The following is a 19,421-nucleotide window of genomic DNA, read 5'->3' as shown; positions in this document are numbered from 1 at the left end:
CTGGCAGGCTGCCTGACTAGCGACGCCGAGATGGTGAAGACGGAGAAGGCGGCGAAGACTCCAGCAGCAGCAGCACGACGGGATTCCCACTCCAAACGACAGCCCCGAGCTCCCCTCCCGGGGCCCCTCTTATACTGTCAGCGTGGCCTGGCTCCGCCCCTGGCCACGCCCCCCTTCTGGAACCTACCAGCGGGTTCTCGATGTGACCCTTCCGTGACCTTTCCCCGAGATCCCTCTCTGGTCTATCACGTGACCTGCTGTCAGTCAGGAATGCTGTAAGCTGCAGATCTCCTTCCCTGCCAGCAGCCAGCGCTATGCTGCTACGTGACCGATTTTATGTCACTACACCTGCTGACCATCAACCCATTGGGGGTGAGCTTGAGGGTTTGTGGGCTGGTGGGTGAGCTGACAGGAAGGATAATTTGAGGGTGAAACTCATGGCGAGTTGAATGAAGAGCTGAGGTTGAGTCGGGTGGTGAGTTCGTGAAGGGTGCAGCTTTTACATTTTGGTAGAGAATGTTGAGTGACTTGATACAGTTCACGTAAATTTTACTCAGATTTTTTGCAACATCTCAACAAAGCAAATGCGATCAAAGGGGCATTACGTCGGGATGCACAATTGGTCCATTTTCAAATTGTGAATGATCATTATAAAATAAATCAAGATCAGATTGGATGATCGGACCGACTGAGTGAATGTGCCCGGCGACGACGATTCGATCAGGGGATTGGACAACGCACATGCGTTTATCCAGTCGCTAGGAGCCCAATTGGCTTCATGTTAACAGGAAGGAGTAAGCAGTAATACATATACAGGACTATTCGTCAACGTGTAATGTGCTGCATAATGTGCACGTGTGTTCGGAAACAATATTTCGTAACTAAACTCAACTCAACTTAAATTTAATTTTTGCCAGGTAAGGCCCACCGAACTATTAGCTATTTTCAGAAGTGACCTGGCCACAATTGATAGCTCAACGAAGTGGCTTATCATCGCGTGGAAATTTAGAGCAGCCAAATAACTCTGAACGCACGTTTCTAGATCCAACCATTACACCACAAGAGTAACCTGGGGCATTCATCTACGAACACGGTGGGGGGGGGGCACGATTGACGTCAGGGGATCTTTAACGTCCACCGTGCGTGAAACAAGACGGCACGTAGTATTATACTGGTAGGAACCTCCTGGTTACACCAGCCCACAGGGCATTCTTGTGTCTGTCCGTCCGTCGTGCAGGGAGGGGCTGGGTGGGGAGGGGCTGGGGAGGGTGGGGCTGGGTGGGGAGGGTAGGGCTGGGTGGGGCTGGGTGGGGAGGGGCTGGTCACCCCGTGGTGCCCTTATAAAACTCAACGTTTAACCTTCTCACGCCGGCTTGTGCCCGCCCTCACAGTCGGCCATATTTGTGGAATACGCCACGCTGCCGTTAACCTTGGCCATTGACCGAGCTACCCAACGTTCCTACCAGCTCCCTCCGCAGGAGGAATGTGTTTACGGTTGTAACACACCGCAGTAATTCATCAGGGGCGGCCGCTCGATTGGAACCGTTCACATCCGCGACAGAATGGCAATCACGTGGCTGCCAGGCCATGGCCGCCGCGATAGCTAAACGTAGCTTCTCGGTTAAAATCAATGTTTACTGCTCGAATGGGTCATCGGTTTCAGCAGTCTTCATGCGGTTACCGGTAATGAAAGGAAAAACAGCGATTTTAAAAAACGTCGAGTTGTAACAATGGTCCTCCAAGGGGGGCACCTTGGTGATATTTGTAAATCTCGTTTGAGAATTTTCGGTCACAATATGCAAAATTACGTAAATTGCTGAATACAAATTCGAACGACGGTGTTCACATGTGGAGTTGTAATTAAGGAACTGACTTAATTGTGCACGTGTACACGAGAGAAGTGTAAATTTAAAACACTTTCATTTCAGCATGGTGAAATGTACTTGCTGCTAACATCAGCCATGGCATACTAGCGCCACCCAGTGGAACAAACTGCCCCACTTGTGTGTACGTGCGTGTGTACAGACACTCCTCTACTTACGAACGAGTTAGGTTCATAGAGGTTTGTTCGTAAGTCGATTTGTTCGTAAGTCCAACTTTACTCCTGTCGATTCCAAACATGTTGTACGGCATGTGCACTAAACACGGTGAATGGCTTTAAAAGTTGTTTAATCTCCTGCAGATGTAGATGCCACTGGTTCTTCATGTTTTGCAGATGTAGATCCCAATGGTTCTTCACGTTCTGCAGATGTAGATGCCACTGGTTCTTCACGTTCTGCAGATGTAGATGCCACCGGCTCTTCACGTTCTGCAGATGTTGATGCCACTGGTTCTTCACGTTCTGCAGATGTTGATGCCACTGGTTCTTCACGTTCTGCAGATGTAGATGCCACCGGCTCTTCACGTTCTGCAGATGTAGATGGCACTGGTTCTGCACGTTCTGTAGATGTAGATGCCACTGGTCCTTCACGTTCTGTAGATGTAGATATCACTGGTTCTTCACGTTCTGTAGATGTAGATGCCACTGGTCCTTCACGTTCTGTAAATGTAGATATCACTGGTTCTTCACGTTCTGTAGAAGTATTGTATTGTGCGGCGGTTGGACTTACGACTCTCTGTCCGAACAGACAACTGGACATACGGACACGTTTGTTCGTATCTCTGAAAGTTTGTAAGTTGAATGTTTCGTTTCTCTTTAATCATTTTTCGGACGAAACAATGTGGACTTATCCGGAACAAGAATCACAGCATCGCCCAATACCCCTCCCCTCGATCCCCCATCACCCCTCCCCTCTATCCCCCATCACCCCTCCCCTCTCTCCCCCAACACCCCTCCCCTCTATCCCCCAATACCCCTCCCCTCTATCCCCCAATACCCCTCCCCTCTATCCCCCAATACCCCTCCCCTCTCTCCCCCAACACCCCTCCCCTCTATCCCCCAACACCCCTCCCCTCTCTCCCCCAACACCCCTCCCCTCTATCCCCCAATACCCCTCCCCTCTATCCCCCAATACCCCTCCCCTCTATCCCCCAATACCCCTCCCCTCTCTCCCCCAACACCCCTCCCCTCTATCCCCCAACACCCCTCCCCTCTCTCCCCCAACACCCCTCCCCTCTATCCCCCAACACCCCTCCCCTCTCTCCCCCAACACCCCTCCCCTCTCTCCCCCAACACCCCTCCCCTCTATCCCCCAACACCCCTCCCCTCTCTCCCCCAACACCCCTCCCCTCTATCCCCCAATACCCCTCCCCTCTATCCCCCAATACCCCTCCCCTCTATCCCCCATCACCCCTCCCCTCTCTCCCCCAATACCCCTCCCCTCTATCCCCCAACACCCCTCCCCTCTCTCCCCCAACACCCCTCCCCTCTATCCCCCAATACCCCTCCCCTCTATCCCCCAACACCCCTCCCCTCTATCCCCCAATACCCCTCCCCTCTATCCCCCAATACCCCTCTCTATCCCCCAACACCCCTTCCCTCTCCCCCCCATCACCCCTCCCCTCTCTCCCCCAACACCCCTCCCCTCTCTCCCCCAACACCCCTCCCCTCTCTCCCCCAACACCCCTTCCCTCTCCCCCCCATCACCCCTCCCCTCTCTCCCCCAACACCCCTTCCCTCTCCCCCCCATCACCCCTCCCCTCTCTCCCCCAACACCCCTCCCCTCTATCCCCCAACACCCCTCCCCTCTATCCCCCAACACCCCTCCCCTCTCTCCCCCAACACCCCTCCCCTCTCTCCCCCAACACCCCTCCCCTCTATCCCCCAACACCCCTCCCCTCTATCCCCCAACACCCCTCCCCTCTCTCCCCCAACACCCCTCCCCTCTCTCCCCCAACACCCCTCCCCTCTATCCCCCAACACCCCCCCCCCCTCTCTCCCCCAACACCCCTCCCCTCTCTCCCCCAACACCCCTCCCCTCTATCCCCCATCACCCCTCCCCTCTATCCCCCAACACCCCTCCCCTCTCTCCCCCAACACCCCTCCCCTCTCTCCCCCAACACCCCTCCCCTCTATCCCCCAACACCCCTCCCCTCTATCCCCCAACACCCCTCCCCTCTATCCCCATCACCCCTCCCCTCTATCCCCAACACCCCTCCCCTCTCCCCACAACACCCCTCCGCTCTATCCCCCAATACCCCTCCCCTCTATCCCCCAATACCCCTCCCCTCTATCCCCCAATACCCCTCCCCTCTCCCCCCCAACACCCCTCCCCTCTCCCCACAACACCCCGCCCCTATATCCCCCAACACCCCTCCCGTCTCTCCCCCAACACCCCTCCCCTCTCCCCCCCAACACTCCTCCCCTCTCCCCCAACACCCCTCCCCTCTATCCCCCATCACCCCTCCCCTCTCTCCCCCAACACCCCTCCCCTCTCTCCCCCAACACCCCTCCCCTCTATCCCCCATCACCCCTCCCCTCTCTCCCCCAACACCCCTCCCCTCTCTCCCCCAACACCCCTCCCCTCTATCCCCCATCACCCCTCCCCTCTCTCCCCCATCACCCCTCCCCTCTCTCCCCCAACACCCCTCCCCTCTCTCCCCCATCACCCCTCCCCTCTCTCCCCCAACACCCCTCCCCCCTCTCCCCCAACACCCCTCCCCTCTCTCCCCCAACACCCCATCCCTCTCTCCCCCAACACCCCTCCCCTCTCTCCCCCAACACCCCTCCCCTCTCTCCCCCAACACCCCTCCCCTCTCTCCCCCAACACCCCTCCCCTCTCTCCCCCATCACCCCTCCCCTCTCTCCCCCAACACCCCTCCCCTCTCTCCCCCAACACCCCTCCCCTCTCTCCCCCAACACCCCTCCCCTCTCTCCCCCATCACCCCTCCCCTCTCTCCCCCAACACCCCTCCCCTCTCTCCCCCAACACCCCTCCCCTCTCTCCCCCAACACCCCTCCCCCCTCTCCCCCAACACCCCTCCCCTCTATCCCCCAACACCCCTCCCCTCTATCCCCCATCACCCCTCCCCCCTATCCCCCAACACCCCTCCCCTCTCTCCCCCAACACCCCTCCCCTCTCTCCCCCAACACCCCTCCCCTCTCTCCCCCAACACCCCTCCCCCCTCTCCCCCAACACCCCTCCCCTCTATCCCCCAACACCCCTCCCCTCTATCCCCCATCACCCCTCCCCCCTATCCCCCAACACCCCTCCCCTCTCTCCCCCAACACCCCTCCCCTCTCTCCCCCAACACCCCTCCCCTCTCTCCCCCAACACCCCTCCCCCCTCTCCCCCAACACCCCTCCCCTCTATCCCCCAACACCCCTCCCCTCTATCCCCCATCACCCCTCCCCCCTATCCCCCAACACCCCTCCCCTCTATCCCCCATCACCCCCACCCCCCTTCAACCCAGACTCATTTGAATAAATTCTGGAACTATTTCCGGGTTATCGCAGCGTTCGGGGGAAGCGGCGGCGATCGTGGGAGGAGTCAGCTCGGAACCGGAAGTGGGTGCTGGGTTCACTTCCGGTGTAAATAGACTGCAAGAGAAGGCGGCGCCGCGCTGATTTCGCGCCCGCTTCGCGCGCCTCAGTTAACAACAACAACAACACGCACTTAATAACAACAACAACAACAACATCGTTATAGATTAGCAGCAGGAGCGAAGACAACAATGCAAGCTTCGGAGCTTGATGCGGTGGTGGAGGTGGTGAAAGGCGGCGATCAGAACGCGGTGCTCAAGGCGCTGCAGGGATTCAATTGCGTGGTGAGGCAGCAGCAGCAGCAGCGACTTTCCCACTCCACTCCCATTCATCCCTCCCTCACTGAGCGTCCACCGTTGTCTCTATCCCAGTGGTTTTTCTCATCCTGGGGGGGTGCACGCTTACTCCCTGGGGGTGCGAGACGTGGCCGGGTTTTTGTTGTTGCTGCTAGAAGGTAAATAATCGAAACGCACAAATTTAGCAAGGGCGAGGTAAGTTACAACTTCGTTTCATCAAACCCCCTATGTGTTTCATTGGAACCTCATTTGCCAGTAAAAAAATATGATAATTGTTTTTTTTACCCTTCTATCTGGCAACAAAACTGACACCTTTTTTATGTTTACATAGACCACAGTCATAATGCATTATGACTGCAGGTATTGTGGTCTATGTAAACATGACACCGTGTAAAAAAAGGTGTCAGTTTTGTTGCCAGATAGAAGGGTAAAAAACCAATTATCCCCTATGTGTTTGTTAACATACGAGGCTGCAGTAAAGGTTAATGAGCTGGATTGAAGGCTACCCACGCCCTCTGCGCCCACCCCCGACGTTCGCCGTTGCGTGGTGTGTGGCGATTGTGCCCGGTCGGGTGGCGGAGGGTCTTACGACACACGCGACTCAGTGCTCTGTCCTGTGAACCACCGGCAACATACACAAATATAACTTGTAAATGTACATTATAAATAACAGCACGCTATATACAAATGCATAAACATGCTAAATGCAAAATACAATACCCACCTATATCATTGTGCAGCAATACGAATACTATGCAAGTAAGATGCATACAAAAGTTATAAAAATATATAAGAACTATGTTACGTAACCGGGTTATACTAACATACTTTGATTAAACCCTTCCTATGAAGTCAGATACAATGATTGGAAAATTAATCTTAAAATAACTGGTTTTGCCACGTGGGAGATAGTAACCTGAGCACCAGAGAACCCCCACGGAGGACCATTTGGGTCCATGAGCACTTTGTATACTGCCACTACTGGCCACTAAGTGACCCAGCCTGTGTGTAGGCGTTTTGCATATGTCCTTAGTGATTAATCAACCGATTGCCTCCTAAGAGCTGTGTTACAGGTGTGTGCCTCGGCAAACAAAATAGTTGCAATTTTATTTGAAACGTGGTCTTGATAACAGTATTCACTACTTATTGCTTTAATGGCGCAATTATGGCGATGCAGTAATGATTGGGGCAGTTAAACTATGTACAATGCAAATGCAGATTGTGATAGTTTGAGATTAATTCTGTTGAATGTCTAGTGTCTAGCATGCCTCAATAGTAAGATGTTAAAATGAATGTATCGTGCATTGTTATAATATTGCAATACATTTAGATTTAAAGCTTTCGTGACTGCAGGGATTCATATGGTTTTCACACCTGATGACGATTGCTTGTGTTGCAATCGAAACGTCGTGAGAATTTCATTGTTTTATTTTTATTATTGTATTATTTCCCTTCTACGTGTCTTTACCGAAAGAACCAAGAATATTGCAATACATGTTCAGGATGAATTTCTGTGTTGGATAGCCAAATATAATACCTCGGCAATAAAAAATGCCACAAACATGATTAATAAAAAATGGTATGAAATAAACTGAAAAGTGCACAATTAACTACATTGAGAGACCAAAAAGAGGAGGACTTGGTTTTGAGATCATTGGGCAGTAAGGGTGTTAGAAGGAATGATGATTGAAGGCAGGAGTATAGGGGGGAGAGGACTATCACCCAAGAGGAGATGGAACGATGAAATCTCCTGTGCAGGTATGAGGTTGATTCGGGTTTTATTGTGAGAGGAATTGGTGACGACTTGGGGAGGCCTTCATCCAGCGGTGGAGTGATTGTCTTATGATGATGAATGAATAACTAGCTGTAACTATTGTATAATGGTTAACATATTCTGCATGCATTGTTCCAGGCTGTGCTGTGGGCATAATATTCAGGGATTTATTTAGATGGCCACACTGCAAGCCGCATGGGGCGGCTTATTAATGCTTGTGTTTAACTGCTAAGGGGATTGTACAGTGGCACCTGTGTAATGCCAAGTACTCTAGAGAAAGACAATCCCCATGTCCCTTCACTCAGTGACCTCGATGCTAGAGCTGCAGAGAAAATTCTGCTCTGGGCATTACTGCTGCTGCCGCCAATCACAGTAGGTTTTGGAGCCCATAGGGCTTGGTATTGTGTGCATTAATGGGCGCGCCATAGCTTTGCATGGGCAACAAAGGGTTCATGGTAGGGTTTGGGCTACCAATTGATTGTAACGATGTTTTTCGGCGCAGCTTTGTTTTGCACTTAATATGCCTCGGCACAACGACTTAAAATTTGCTGGTGTCTTAAACGGTAGGGCCTTGCCGCTTGCAAGACGATTATTTTAACAGTTGCCAACAGCCGTGTGCTGCCATGTTTTGTGCAGTCTTGTGGCTTGCGTAAGGGCTTTCTGGGTGGCAGCACAGGCTCTGGGTGTGGCTTGGGTCATGCAGCTTGGTGCCATGCTGTTGCAGGGAGCATCCTTTCTTGGAGTGGATCTGCAAATAGTGTGCAGGGCACATGGATTGCACCATGTTCACAGCCGGTGATTAAAAATATATATATTTAATGAGACGAAGTTGCATGCAATAAAATTGTACCGTTTGTCTTGTGCTTCATGCTACAGGAGCATGAGAATGTCACGTGGTACATTTAAATGCCACGTTTGTCTGAGAAAGCTGTGGTTAATAATGATGTTTTTTCTTATGAATGTTAAACAACTCTGCACAAATCAAAGCTATTCACCATGTTCATCTTTAACATCACCTTACAATATAACAAAATGTCAAGAATAATGAAATATATGGAAACCACATTTTTTTTCTTCCTAAAATGGAACTGCTACACTGGGATTTTATGAAGAATGTAATGAATATACATTTTTTATGGGAATTGGACAAAGACACCGGGGGGTTATTGACAGTGACATGGTATGATATTTTCTGAATATTGTCATAGGTAAATGTGTGTGTATATATAAATGGAGAAAACATTAACATCTTTGATTTGTTGATGTATGTATTATAGCATGCAATGCGAATGTTCTAAACTAGATGATGGAACAACTTTATTCAGAAGGTTGCACAGTGGGGGCTCAAGATAAATAGGTACAAAATAAAAAATATTGTACAACAAGTTAGCTAACCAATTGATGTTTTTTGGAGGGACAGAACTGGAATACACCTATAACCTGGAATTCATAGGGCAGTCATTGAAGCAGGACTGGGATCAAACTGATGAAATGAATAGGTTGAAGAAAGCAGTGGTGTGTTCAAAGAAGAGCATTTGAAATCGATGTATATTACCTGCTGCGATATATGGGTCACGCTCATGGCCGTTAACACAAAATGGACCAAAAGCTGACAAGTGCGCAAAGAAGCTCGGGCAAGTGTAATTGTTGGAATAACACCGAGAGACTGAGAGGAACACATGGATTGGAGCACAAACGTGAGTTAGAGACCCTCACGTTGAATTTCAAGGAAAGCAAGTGGGCTTGGGCACAGAAAAATTTGCACGAGAGTATCGTGGTCAGCGTTCAAGACAGAATCAGAATATGTATTTATACTTATACTGGAGGAATACAATAAGCTATAAAGCTCTTTTTCACAGATGTCCAGTAGAGACCGATGGCACAGTGGCAGTAAATTGAGGGAACGCCCAAGAACACATCCACCGTGGAGGTGGAGCAAGTGAGATCAACTTTACTCATGAACGTCACAATGGCTCATTTATTGACTTTGTTTTTTTCTCCTTCCAGCATTCACAGACGTTCATGTTTTCTGAAAGTGACAAAGATTTGCGGGAGGTGAGGATACACTAAAACAATGTACACGCTTACATAATGCCAATAATTTGTTGCAGTTGTGAGTGCTTTGCATACTAACAATTTACATTTCACACTTAAAGGTGATATTCTTTTAAATCCCAAATTAGAAAAAGAGCCAAAAGAATATTATTAGACACAGGTCTCGAACAACAAGTAATGAATGTTAATATATTCCAGCCTAGTTAAATATGGTGCTGTAATTTTTTACATTAATGTTTTTGTAGTGCAGTATAGCATTACTATCACTACAAAAGGTGACTGCTCGTGGTTTTTTTGCCACATCACCCCGTGCGCCTTGCTGGCCTTAATACGTCCTCTCTCGCAGACCTTGCCCCAAGAGTCTGTACGGCTATAACAGGTGGGGGATTCTTTGTTGTGTGCGTGAGTAGACGCTGTGTGAGGCGGTGCTCTGCTTCCTACGCCGAGACGTTCAGCCGGCTTGCCAAGCAAGCGCCCTCGAGAGCCTGCGCGTGCTATCGCGTGACAAGACGGCGCTGGGGTCGCTCGCCACCGAGCAAGGCCTTGGTGTGCTGGCGCGCCACGCGGGCCTCACGTACTCTCCCACCGCGTCCGTGTGCGAGGTGGTGACTCCCTCCGCCTCGCACGACACTCCCTAAAAATGTAACGAAGAAAAGAACGGTTTCACACGTAGGCTTTCGCGACCAATATTATTCATTATAAAGGTTTTTGGCTTAGATCGCGTAAGTATAAATGTGTCGTAACCCTCCACCACCCGACAGCCAAACAGTAAGGGATTTGTCACGTAAGCAAAATGCCAATTAGTTACTACTTCAGCCCACTGGTGTGTTGGAAAATAAATCCACAACATTTACCATTTGAGTACGACGTTTCGCTGGTAATTACATCCAGCATCATCGGGCGATGCCCAAATTTGAAAAAAGAGCCAAAAAAATATGATTAGACACAGTTCTCAAACAATGCCCGATGATATCTTATCTCAGTGATGATCATGACGACGACGATGATGTTTACTTTCGGATTCGGGCAACTTCTGTCTCCCATCCTTGGTTTCAGCTACCAGACACAGAGACCATGACGGAGGCGCTGAAGTGCCTGTGTAACGTGGTGTTCAACAGCCCCGCTGCACAGCGCTACTCGGAGGAGCTGCGTCTCGAGTCCGGAATTGTCAGCCGGCTGAAGATGTCTGCCGCGCTCACGCACGACGTCCGGTAAGAACGCACGCACGCACTGGAGCTTGCACTCTGAACATCTGTGAAAAAGAGCTTCATGGCTCATCGGATTCTGATTCTGAACATATCTTGCTGCTCCACAGTAAGCTAGTAAGTGGGGAAGTTACAGGCCGACGATGACATTAGGCAGGTAACGGTTTACCGATTAACGATTACTGTTATAATAACCAAATATTGCCTGTATGAGATGACGTGCTACATGAAAGTTATTGATAATAATAAATGAAAGTTATATTTTTTGAATCCTAAATTTACATCGACGGCAATAGAGTGAATGAGACCAAACGTAAGACGGAAAAAAAAAACTATAAGATAATCGATTACTTGATCGAATCTTGACAGTTTGTTGTATCATCGTTTTATGCCTTCTTGTTACATCCCAGTTTGCTATCTGACTGGATACAGGGGTGAAGCAAGACGCATGGGTAACATGACACAATATCCCGAAATATGACGCCACAAAAACAACTTCCACTCTCTCGTCAAATGTTTCTCATAATCAGCCTTCATGTGGTCCTTTATGCACACTAAATGTTTACTTCACGTAATACATGCAAGCTTTGTTTATTCGCACAAATGCTGAGGGCCTCTCTGTGAATAGTTCGGCCCTCTGCGTTGGTGGGGGTTGGTGGTGGGGGGAGAGAGAAGAAAACGATAGAATGACAAGAAGTAGCGAATAAAAACATTGTCAACTGGTGTTACAGCAGTATCTCTGCTTGCCAGTGCAATCTACAGATGAGTTCAAGGCAGAATTGCCATTGCATTATTGAAACTCAACTCCCTCTACATTTGTATTTTATTTTACCAGGTAATGTCCACCACTGAGGTATATAGTAGCAAATTTTTTTCAGAGCGACCTGGCCATCACTAATGAACGTTCAATGAAGCGGCTTATCACGTGGAAATGTAGAGCAGTCGTACATTCTAAAATGCATGATGACAAATGTGGAGGGAAAAAACCAGAGGACCCGGAGAAAAATCCACGGGGAGAGAGACATGCAAAACTCCAAATTTTCAGCAGGCGTCGTCAGTCGGGATCGACCCCACAACCTCCTATATACCATGCGAGGTAGTTAACATCTCCGAGGCACCGTGGCGCCCCATAGGAGGACAGTCGAGGTGGGGTGGCTTTCCAGAGAAGGCGTCTCTGTACGGCCTCATGAGAACGTATGGCGATTATGGGTGCTGCCAAGCCATACATTAATTTATTTTTTAGTAGATGGTGTCTTTTTTTCCAGCTAACATTGCACAACACATTGGCACGCATGCAGGGATATGGTCACGTCAAGGCTGCGACTGATAAAAGTTCCACAATGCTAACAACGACGGCGTCGGTGTATTTTTTTTTTACCAAACACAGTAAAAAAATTGCAAATATGTGCATGTATGTGACTCTCTGGGTTTATGATTTGTAATTTGTTTAATATTACCACAGAACATACACTACTGTACAATTTATTTTCAATTTCACTAAATTAGTTAATAGTCAGGACTCCCTTTACAGGCGGTGGTGGCACTCATCCATAATTCAGCACTAGACGGAGCAAGGGTTGGTGGTTTACACACATGCATTCATCTACGTCTATTCCATCATAGAGGTTTTTTTTGGGGATAGATCACATAAATATAAATGTGTCGTTAAACCCCCCGCCACCATCCGACAGCCAATTAGTAAGATTTGTCACGTAAACAGATCATGCTAATGCATTGCTAGTAGAGCACACCGGTGTGTCGGAGAGTAAATGGACAACATTTACAGTCTTGAGTACGACGTATCGCCAGTAATTACAATGAGCTTCATCAGGCGACAGCCAGATTTGTGAAAGCCTCCGTGTTAAACTACATCTGTTCCATCTGTATGTTTTCCCCGGGTGCTCTGGTTTCCTCCCACATGTATTAATGCATTGGCTGAAAACACATTTTGTTGAGAGATTTGGCCTGGAATGGGTATATGAAACACCTCAGCCTCATTAATGCTCAAGTGCACAGAAGCATGCTGCTTTAGCACTAATACAGTTCACAAGAGCTTATCAACCCTGTTTGTGTTACTGTTGACCTTGCTTTTTCAAGCTTACAAGTCTCGCCTTGTGGAAAGTATCACAGGTGTATCCGCTTATGAGTGGTGTGGACAGAACTTCGGTTGAAAATATCTGGCTCTGAAAAAGAGGGAGTACAATGTTTTAGACAGTGAGGACATCGTCACAGCTGCTAATTTACCTACGCTGCGAATAAAATTAAAACAAAACATTGACACAAATTTGTAACGGAAAAGTGGGAATGCAGCCAGAAACGGTGCAAACGTTTGCCCAAGCACTGGGGCCCCTGTGTTGGGATGTCGTTTGGCCAGTTCCCTTAACGAGTGTGTATACATGTGAGAGAAAACCGGAGTACCCAGCGGATGGGGGGTAACACTCCATACCCGTACCGGGGTAGGATTGCAGATGGAAATTAATCCACTTGTTCTAGGGCAGTGATTCCTAACCTTTACTGCAACCTTGCATCCCTTTGGTTCTCAATCGTAAAACAAGTTACAATGTTAATTAATACATTGGGTTTGCTGATACAAAGTAGTTTTTGTACTTGTGTGCCCGTGCTTAATTTGTGTTCCGATGATTTACATGACTCTCATTGGAAAGATGTGATTAACCATGCAAAAAAGATTTAACTACACTTATTTGGCCAATCTTATTTGACAGACAACTATTACAGGTTTACCATGTTTAGTTGTTTTCTCCTTGTCACAGGTTGAGTCACAAACCGTACCTCTCCATAACAAAGGCTCACCCTCTTAAGCCTCACCTTACCATATGAATAAAAAAGTGTGCTGTACTTGGCCCTTACCCCCCCCCCCTTCTCCAACCATTATATAAACGGAGTGGTAGCTCCTGCAATCTCTCATTTACTTGATACAGCTGTCGTGGCTGTGACGGTTCCACCTGAAGACGGAAGCTTGTGTTGCCTCCGAAACGTCGTGATTTTTATTTTATTTTACTTTTATTAATTTTAATGTTTTACCTACGTGACTTTACCGAAAAAACCTAAGAATGTGACTCTCGCCGTCGGGGGACTCGCAGGTTCTTCGACCTGCGCCTCCTCTTCCTGATCACGGCGCTGCGGCTGGGCGTGCGAGCGCGCGTCTCTCGCGAGCTGCGCGGCCTCGCCCTCCTCACCGAGGCCCTCGAGTCCATGCTGGCGCCGCCCTCGCTCGACCCGCCCGAGCCCTGCACCCTGTCGCCCCCGCTGAGCAACTCCTGCCCTTCCTCCGCCTCGTCGTCGTCGTCGTCGTCGGCGACGGCCGTGGGCAACGGCACCGGGATGAGCCTGCGCGATATCCACGAGACGGCGGCGCTGCTGCCGCAGACGCCGCCGCCCTGCTCTGCGTCAGCGAGCTCTCCGGCCGCAGCTTGCAGCGATGACAGAGGAGGAAGCGAAGAGGTTGGGCTCGGGGATGACGAGGGCGCGCCGTTGTACGGGACTAACTGCCACCTGTCCCGGCAAGACGTAGAGAGGGCCATGGAGATTCTCAAGATTCTCTTCAACGTCACCTACGACTGCAGCCGCAGAAAGGTAGATGAGGTGAGTGGGTGCCACCTTTGTACGTACGTGGTCAGGCGCAGCCCTCTTATGTGTGTCACTTGGTCGGGCACTTGACCCCCCCCCCCCCCCCCCATATCGGTGGGTTATGAATTCTACCCTGAAACTATTGTAGATTATACGTTTGGTCCTGTCACCCTGCCTCTTGTTACTGCCATCATTCGGTTATCTATGGAACGTTACGTCCATTATCTTAATGACTAATCCATTTCGGTAGAGCTGCTGTTATCCTATTATCCCGAAATCTTACTCTCTGGGAAAGCCACCCGACTTTGGAGGATATACAAGTTTAGTTGAATTACGGATAAAATTCGTTTCGATCATGATAGTTGCTCGAGTGAAGATTTTGCTCTGGCATTGAGCCAGCCGTGCTTTTTGATGTGATGTCCAGACTCAACGTATCAATTTATTTCGTGGTTCATGTCATAACCTTTCAAATGACACCGCATTTGTTGAGAGTGGTGGAGTGATCTATGAGGAGATCTCCAAAAAAAAAAATGCTTATTATTTAGATTGCTTTGCAGATTTGGCTATTGTGTCATCCCTGGTTTATAAGACTGTGTAACAATTGTTTATTTTTTTTGTTCCTGGGTAGTAAGTTTTATTTCCTAATTGCTTATGCCTCAAAAGTACAGAAAATGGCTATTATTCCCCACAAACTTTGCTTGTGTGACCAGGACTGATATTTTGAAATGTACCTATTTTCCAGAACATTCCAGATAGATTCAGTGCTGAGTAAATTTGGAGTAACTTCTCGAACATTATCGAACTTTCCAGTAAAAGAAATAGTAGTATAAATACAGGGGCCTTTAAGCCCACCAGTTCATTTTAGTTCCAGCTGCCTAAGTGGATACATATCTGCATTTTTCCGAGATTCAATCAAGAGGCTGCAAGCATCCGGCAGACGCATTTTGCTATGTCGGCGGCCAATTTATCAAGACAATAGCGAAAAAGTACTCTGTGGAAGCATCTGCTTAGATGTGTGAGGCCTACAAGGCATATTTCGGCATGCCTGTCGGGGATCAAGGCAAACCCTGGGCACCTCATTTCACCTGTAAGCAATGCAAAAAACTCTGGAAGGTAAGATGGACAATTGTTGCTCGGAATTTTATGTTATAAAATTTAGAAAATTGTAAAAAAAAAAAAAATTATGTTTTACAATTTTCAATGTTAATTTGAAAATATTTCTGAAAAATGTTGCGAGAATCTTTTACAGATTAGTCATGGGGGAAATAAATGTATTTTTGTAGGGGGAAATAAATGTATTTTTGTAGTGGAAAAGAGAGCCATGAAGTTTGCTATCCCAGGAATTTGGCGTGAACCCACTGACCACTCAAGCCAACTGCTACTTCTGCATGGTGGACCCTTCCAAACGTCGGACTGGCAAGAATGCACCTGCTATCACGTATCCGGACCTTCATCCATCGCCCCGGTGCCACACTGCCATGAGCTCTCCGTACCCACTCCTCCAAAGAGAGAGCAGCCGTCTTTAGATGAGAGCAGCAAGTCAGAGAGTGAGGAAGACGTTGTAGATACAGATGACCATTTCAGACCTGGAGCTGAGGAGAGAAACTCATACTACCCCATCCAAAAAGACATCAACGACTTGATTAGAGATCTTGGTCTCACCAAGTCCAATGCTGAGCTTTTGACGTCTAGGCTCAAGCAGTGGAACTTGTTGGATGAAAGTGTGCAAGTCGCATATCAGAGGAAGCATCACCAACCTTTTTGCAGCTTCTTCACCCATCAAGATGGGCTCTGCTTCTGCCACAATGTGACCAGTCTGGTCGAGGCAATCGGAATCGCCTGTAACCAAAATGAGTGGCGCCTCTTCATTGACAGCTCATCCAGGAGCCTCAAAGCCGTGCTGCTCCATAATGGTAAACAAGTACCCGTCTCTTCCCCTGGCTCACTCAGTGCCCCTCAGAGTATTACAACAGCATCAAGACCTTGCTGGACGCCTTGAAATGTGAGTACGGCTGGGAGTTCATCGGAGACTTTACAATGGTGGCATTCCTGATGGGTCTCCAAGGCGGTTTTACCAAGTTTCCCTGCTATCTTTGCCTTTGGGACAACAGGGACTACCACAGTCAGGACTGGCCACAGCGGACCGAGTTCTCTGTGGGGAGGAACGTCAATTGGGAACCACTGGTGGACCCCTGGAAGGTGCTGATGCCACCACTGCACATCAAATTGGGCCTCATAAATTTTTTGTCAAAGCTGTAGATAAGGAGTCGGCAGCCTTCAAGTGCCTTCAAGACTTCTTCCCTAAGCTGTCTGAGGCAAAGGTCAAAGCCGGTGGCTTCGTTGGACCACAGATAAAGAAGATCCTGGAGTGCAATGAATTCTCCAAAAAGCTCATTAGTGAGGAGAAAGCGGCTTGCAACAGCTTTGTCGCAGTGGTTTGTGGCTTCCTGGACGATCACAAGGTCGAAAACTATGTGGAGCTGGTTGAGACTGGTGAATAAGTATGGCACAATGGGCTGTAGGATGTCCCTCAAAGACCATATCCTTGATGGTCATCTTGATAAATTCAAGGATTACATGGGAGCGTACTCGGAGGAGCAAGGCGAGCGCTTCCACCAGAATATACTGGACTTTGAACGCCGCTACCAAGGACAGTATAACGAGAGCATAATGGGAGAATACATTTGGGGGCTGATTCATGAAAGTGATTTACAGTTTTATCGTAAATCTCGAAAAACTACTCGCTTCTAAATCTTTTGTAGTCATTTTTGTATTACTTTGGTATAAATACAAGTTAATTTAGATTCATATATTTTTTATGACTTGATGTGAACGAAAAGACAAATTCGCCCGTTTTCTCTTTGAAAATAGGTCAATTTCTAAATATCACTGTCCTGGTCACAAAAGCAAAGTTTGTGTGGAATAATAGCCATTTGCTATACTTTTTAGGCATAAGCAATTAGGAAATAACACTTACTACCCAGGAACAAAAATTGTGTTAGATAGTGTATCTTCCACGAAGCTCATGGTCCACCCTAAACCACATCCGTACAAACCATGGCTGATGCGACTACCTGATGCGCAAATGGACAATTAAAAACCCTCCAATGTGCGACTGTGGTCATCCAATGCCCAATCCACAAATACGAAGGAGACATTGCAGCGATACACTCCGCTGCACCGGATGTGGTTATCTGGCTTGACTACCAGGATGTGAAATTGTCGTTATTGCTCTGCGTCTACATCAGCCAATCCAAAATAAGAAGACTGTTTTGTCCAGCAGAGGGCAGACAGTGACTTGTGTGTACCCTATGTTTGAGTTATTTCTGAGAGTGCTTCACGATTGCCACTTCACTTGCAGATTTTGTATACAAGGTTCAGTATTGTGAACTAAATTCAAACCAGCCGTCAACATGTACGCAACAAACGATATCACCAAACCTGGCACGCACAACAGCTTGAAACTCCCAAAACAGATGGGTTCAGATGTATAAAAAAAAAACTGATGAAAACATAACTGTTTAGGGCGTATTCTACGTCTGAATGGGAAATCTAAAAACATATCCAACGGGCTCCTGTTTTAAATTGATGCCATTCACACGAACAAACATTTTTTTAGACGGTAGTTATTTGAGAAATCGCATGAACGGGAAAAGACAAAAACGAAGCTGTGTTCTGAGTGCAGGAATGGTGGCTTTGAGGTGAATGATTGGCCAACAGTCTCTGCGCTCCCCAATGAGTGAATGTGGATGGGGTGAACGGTCCCGCAGCTGCCCGGCCACCTACCTCTCGCATGTAACAAAAAGTGCAACGCATTGGTCAATAACACTGACGTGCGTTTGTTCGTCCGTTTCTCAATCCGCTTGTCCTGGTGAGGGTCGCGGCGGCAGCAGCAGCATGTTGAGTAGTGGCGGTCCAGACCTCGCTTTCCCTGGCGACAGAGACCAGCACTACTACACTATACACTACTACGCTATACACTACACTATACTATGCACTACTATACACACTCTAGCTCTTCTTGGGGAATTCCCAGGCGTTCCCAGGCCAGCTGAGCGACGTCATCCCCCCAGCGTGTCCTGGGCCGGCCCCGGGGTCTTTGCCCAGTGGGACGTGCTGCCCAGTAGAGTTCCAGGGGGAGTCTACCGGGGGGCATCCTTGCCGGGTGCTCGAACCACCTCAACTGGCTCCTCTCGATCCAGAGGAGCAGCGGCTCGACCCTGAGGCTCTTCCGGATTACTGAGCTCCTCACCCGATCAAGGAGAGTGAGACCGGCAACCCTGCGGAGAAACCTCATTTCGGCCCCTTGTACCTGCGATCTCATCCTTTCGGTCATTACCCAAAGCTCAAGATCATAGCTGAGGGTGGGAATGTAGATCGACTTGTAAACCGTGAGCTTTGTTTGAGAACTCAGCTACCGCTTTACTACCACGGAACGGTACGGTGCACTCAAGACTGCGTACGCCGCACCGATCCGCCGGTCGATCTCCCGCTCCCACTTACCATCACTCGCGGAAGAGACTCCTCCACTGAGGGCAGCTGTTCCCCCCTCACCTTGAGAAAACAATCCACCATCTCCCGGGAGTGAACCTTGACCTCAGATTTGAAGGTGCTGATCTTCATCCCAGCCGCTTAACACTCGGCATCAAACCGTTCAAGTGCACGCTGGAGATCACAGATTGACAAGGCAAAAGAGTACAACGTCATCTGCAAAAAGCAGCGAAGCCACTTCCATGCCCTCGTACTGGATACTCTTCATACCTCGGCTGCGCCTTGATATCCTGCCCTTGAAAATTACAAACACTGTCATCAAAGGAAATATACAGTTGATCATCGATGATCCGGCGCGCGATTATCTGGCAGTCCCGATCGTATCCGGCAGAACTGCTCCAAAGGCTGTACACCAGTCCGGCGTTTGGCACCATGTGCGTGACAAAAAAAGTAGCTATGCTTGATTCTAGATTTGAGGCTTTCGTGACTGCAAGGATTCATATTCTTAGGTTTTTTCCGGTAAAGTCACGTAGGTAAAAAATTAAAATTAATGAAAGTAAAATAAAAAATAATAATCACGACGTTTCGGAG

General features: G+C 48.6%; 1 protein-coding gene across 2 annotated transcripts in view; it reads left to right on the top strand.

Moving 5' to 3' along the window:
- The first annotated feature begins 5,407 nt into the window (after positions 1 to 5,407).
- Positions 5,408 to 19,421, top strand: part of RIC8A (RIC8 guanine nucleotide exchange factor A) — a 38,787-nt gene continuing 24,773 nt past the window's right edge. Inside the window, exons 1-5 of one of the 2 annotated variants that reach the window (XM_078607351.1) lie at positions 5,408 to 5,705; positions 9,499 to 9,546; positions 9,957 to 10,148; positions 10,603 to 10,757; positions 13,853 to 14,345. In XM_078607351.1, coding sequence (XP_078463477.1) covers positions 5,613 to 5,705; positions 9,499 to 9,546; positions 9,957 to 10,148; positions 10,603 to 10,757; positions 13,853 to 14,345 — 981 coding nt within the window. In that variant the 5' untranslated portion in view covers positions 5,408 to 5,612. Of the gene's footprint in view, positions 5,706 to 9,498; positions 9,547 to 9,956; positions 10,149 to 10,602; positions 10,758 to 13,852; positions 14,355 to 19,421 lie in introns of both variants that reach the window. The other variant, XM_078607349.1, reaches the window with a different exon arrangement.

Source organism: Lampetra planeri, chromosome 27, assembly GCF_965212315.1.
Source record: "Lampetra planeri chromosome 27, kcLamPlan1.2.h2, whole genome shotgun sequence".
Classification (NCBI taxonomy): Eukaryota; Metazoa; Chordata; class Hyperoartia; order Petromyzontiformes; family Petromyzontidae; genus Lampetra; species Lampetra planeri.
This window is presented reverse-complemented; position numbering and strand designations above follow the sequence as displayed.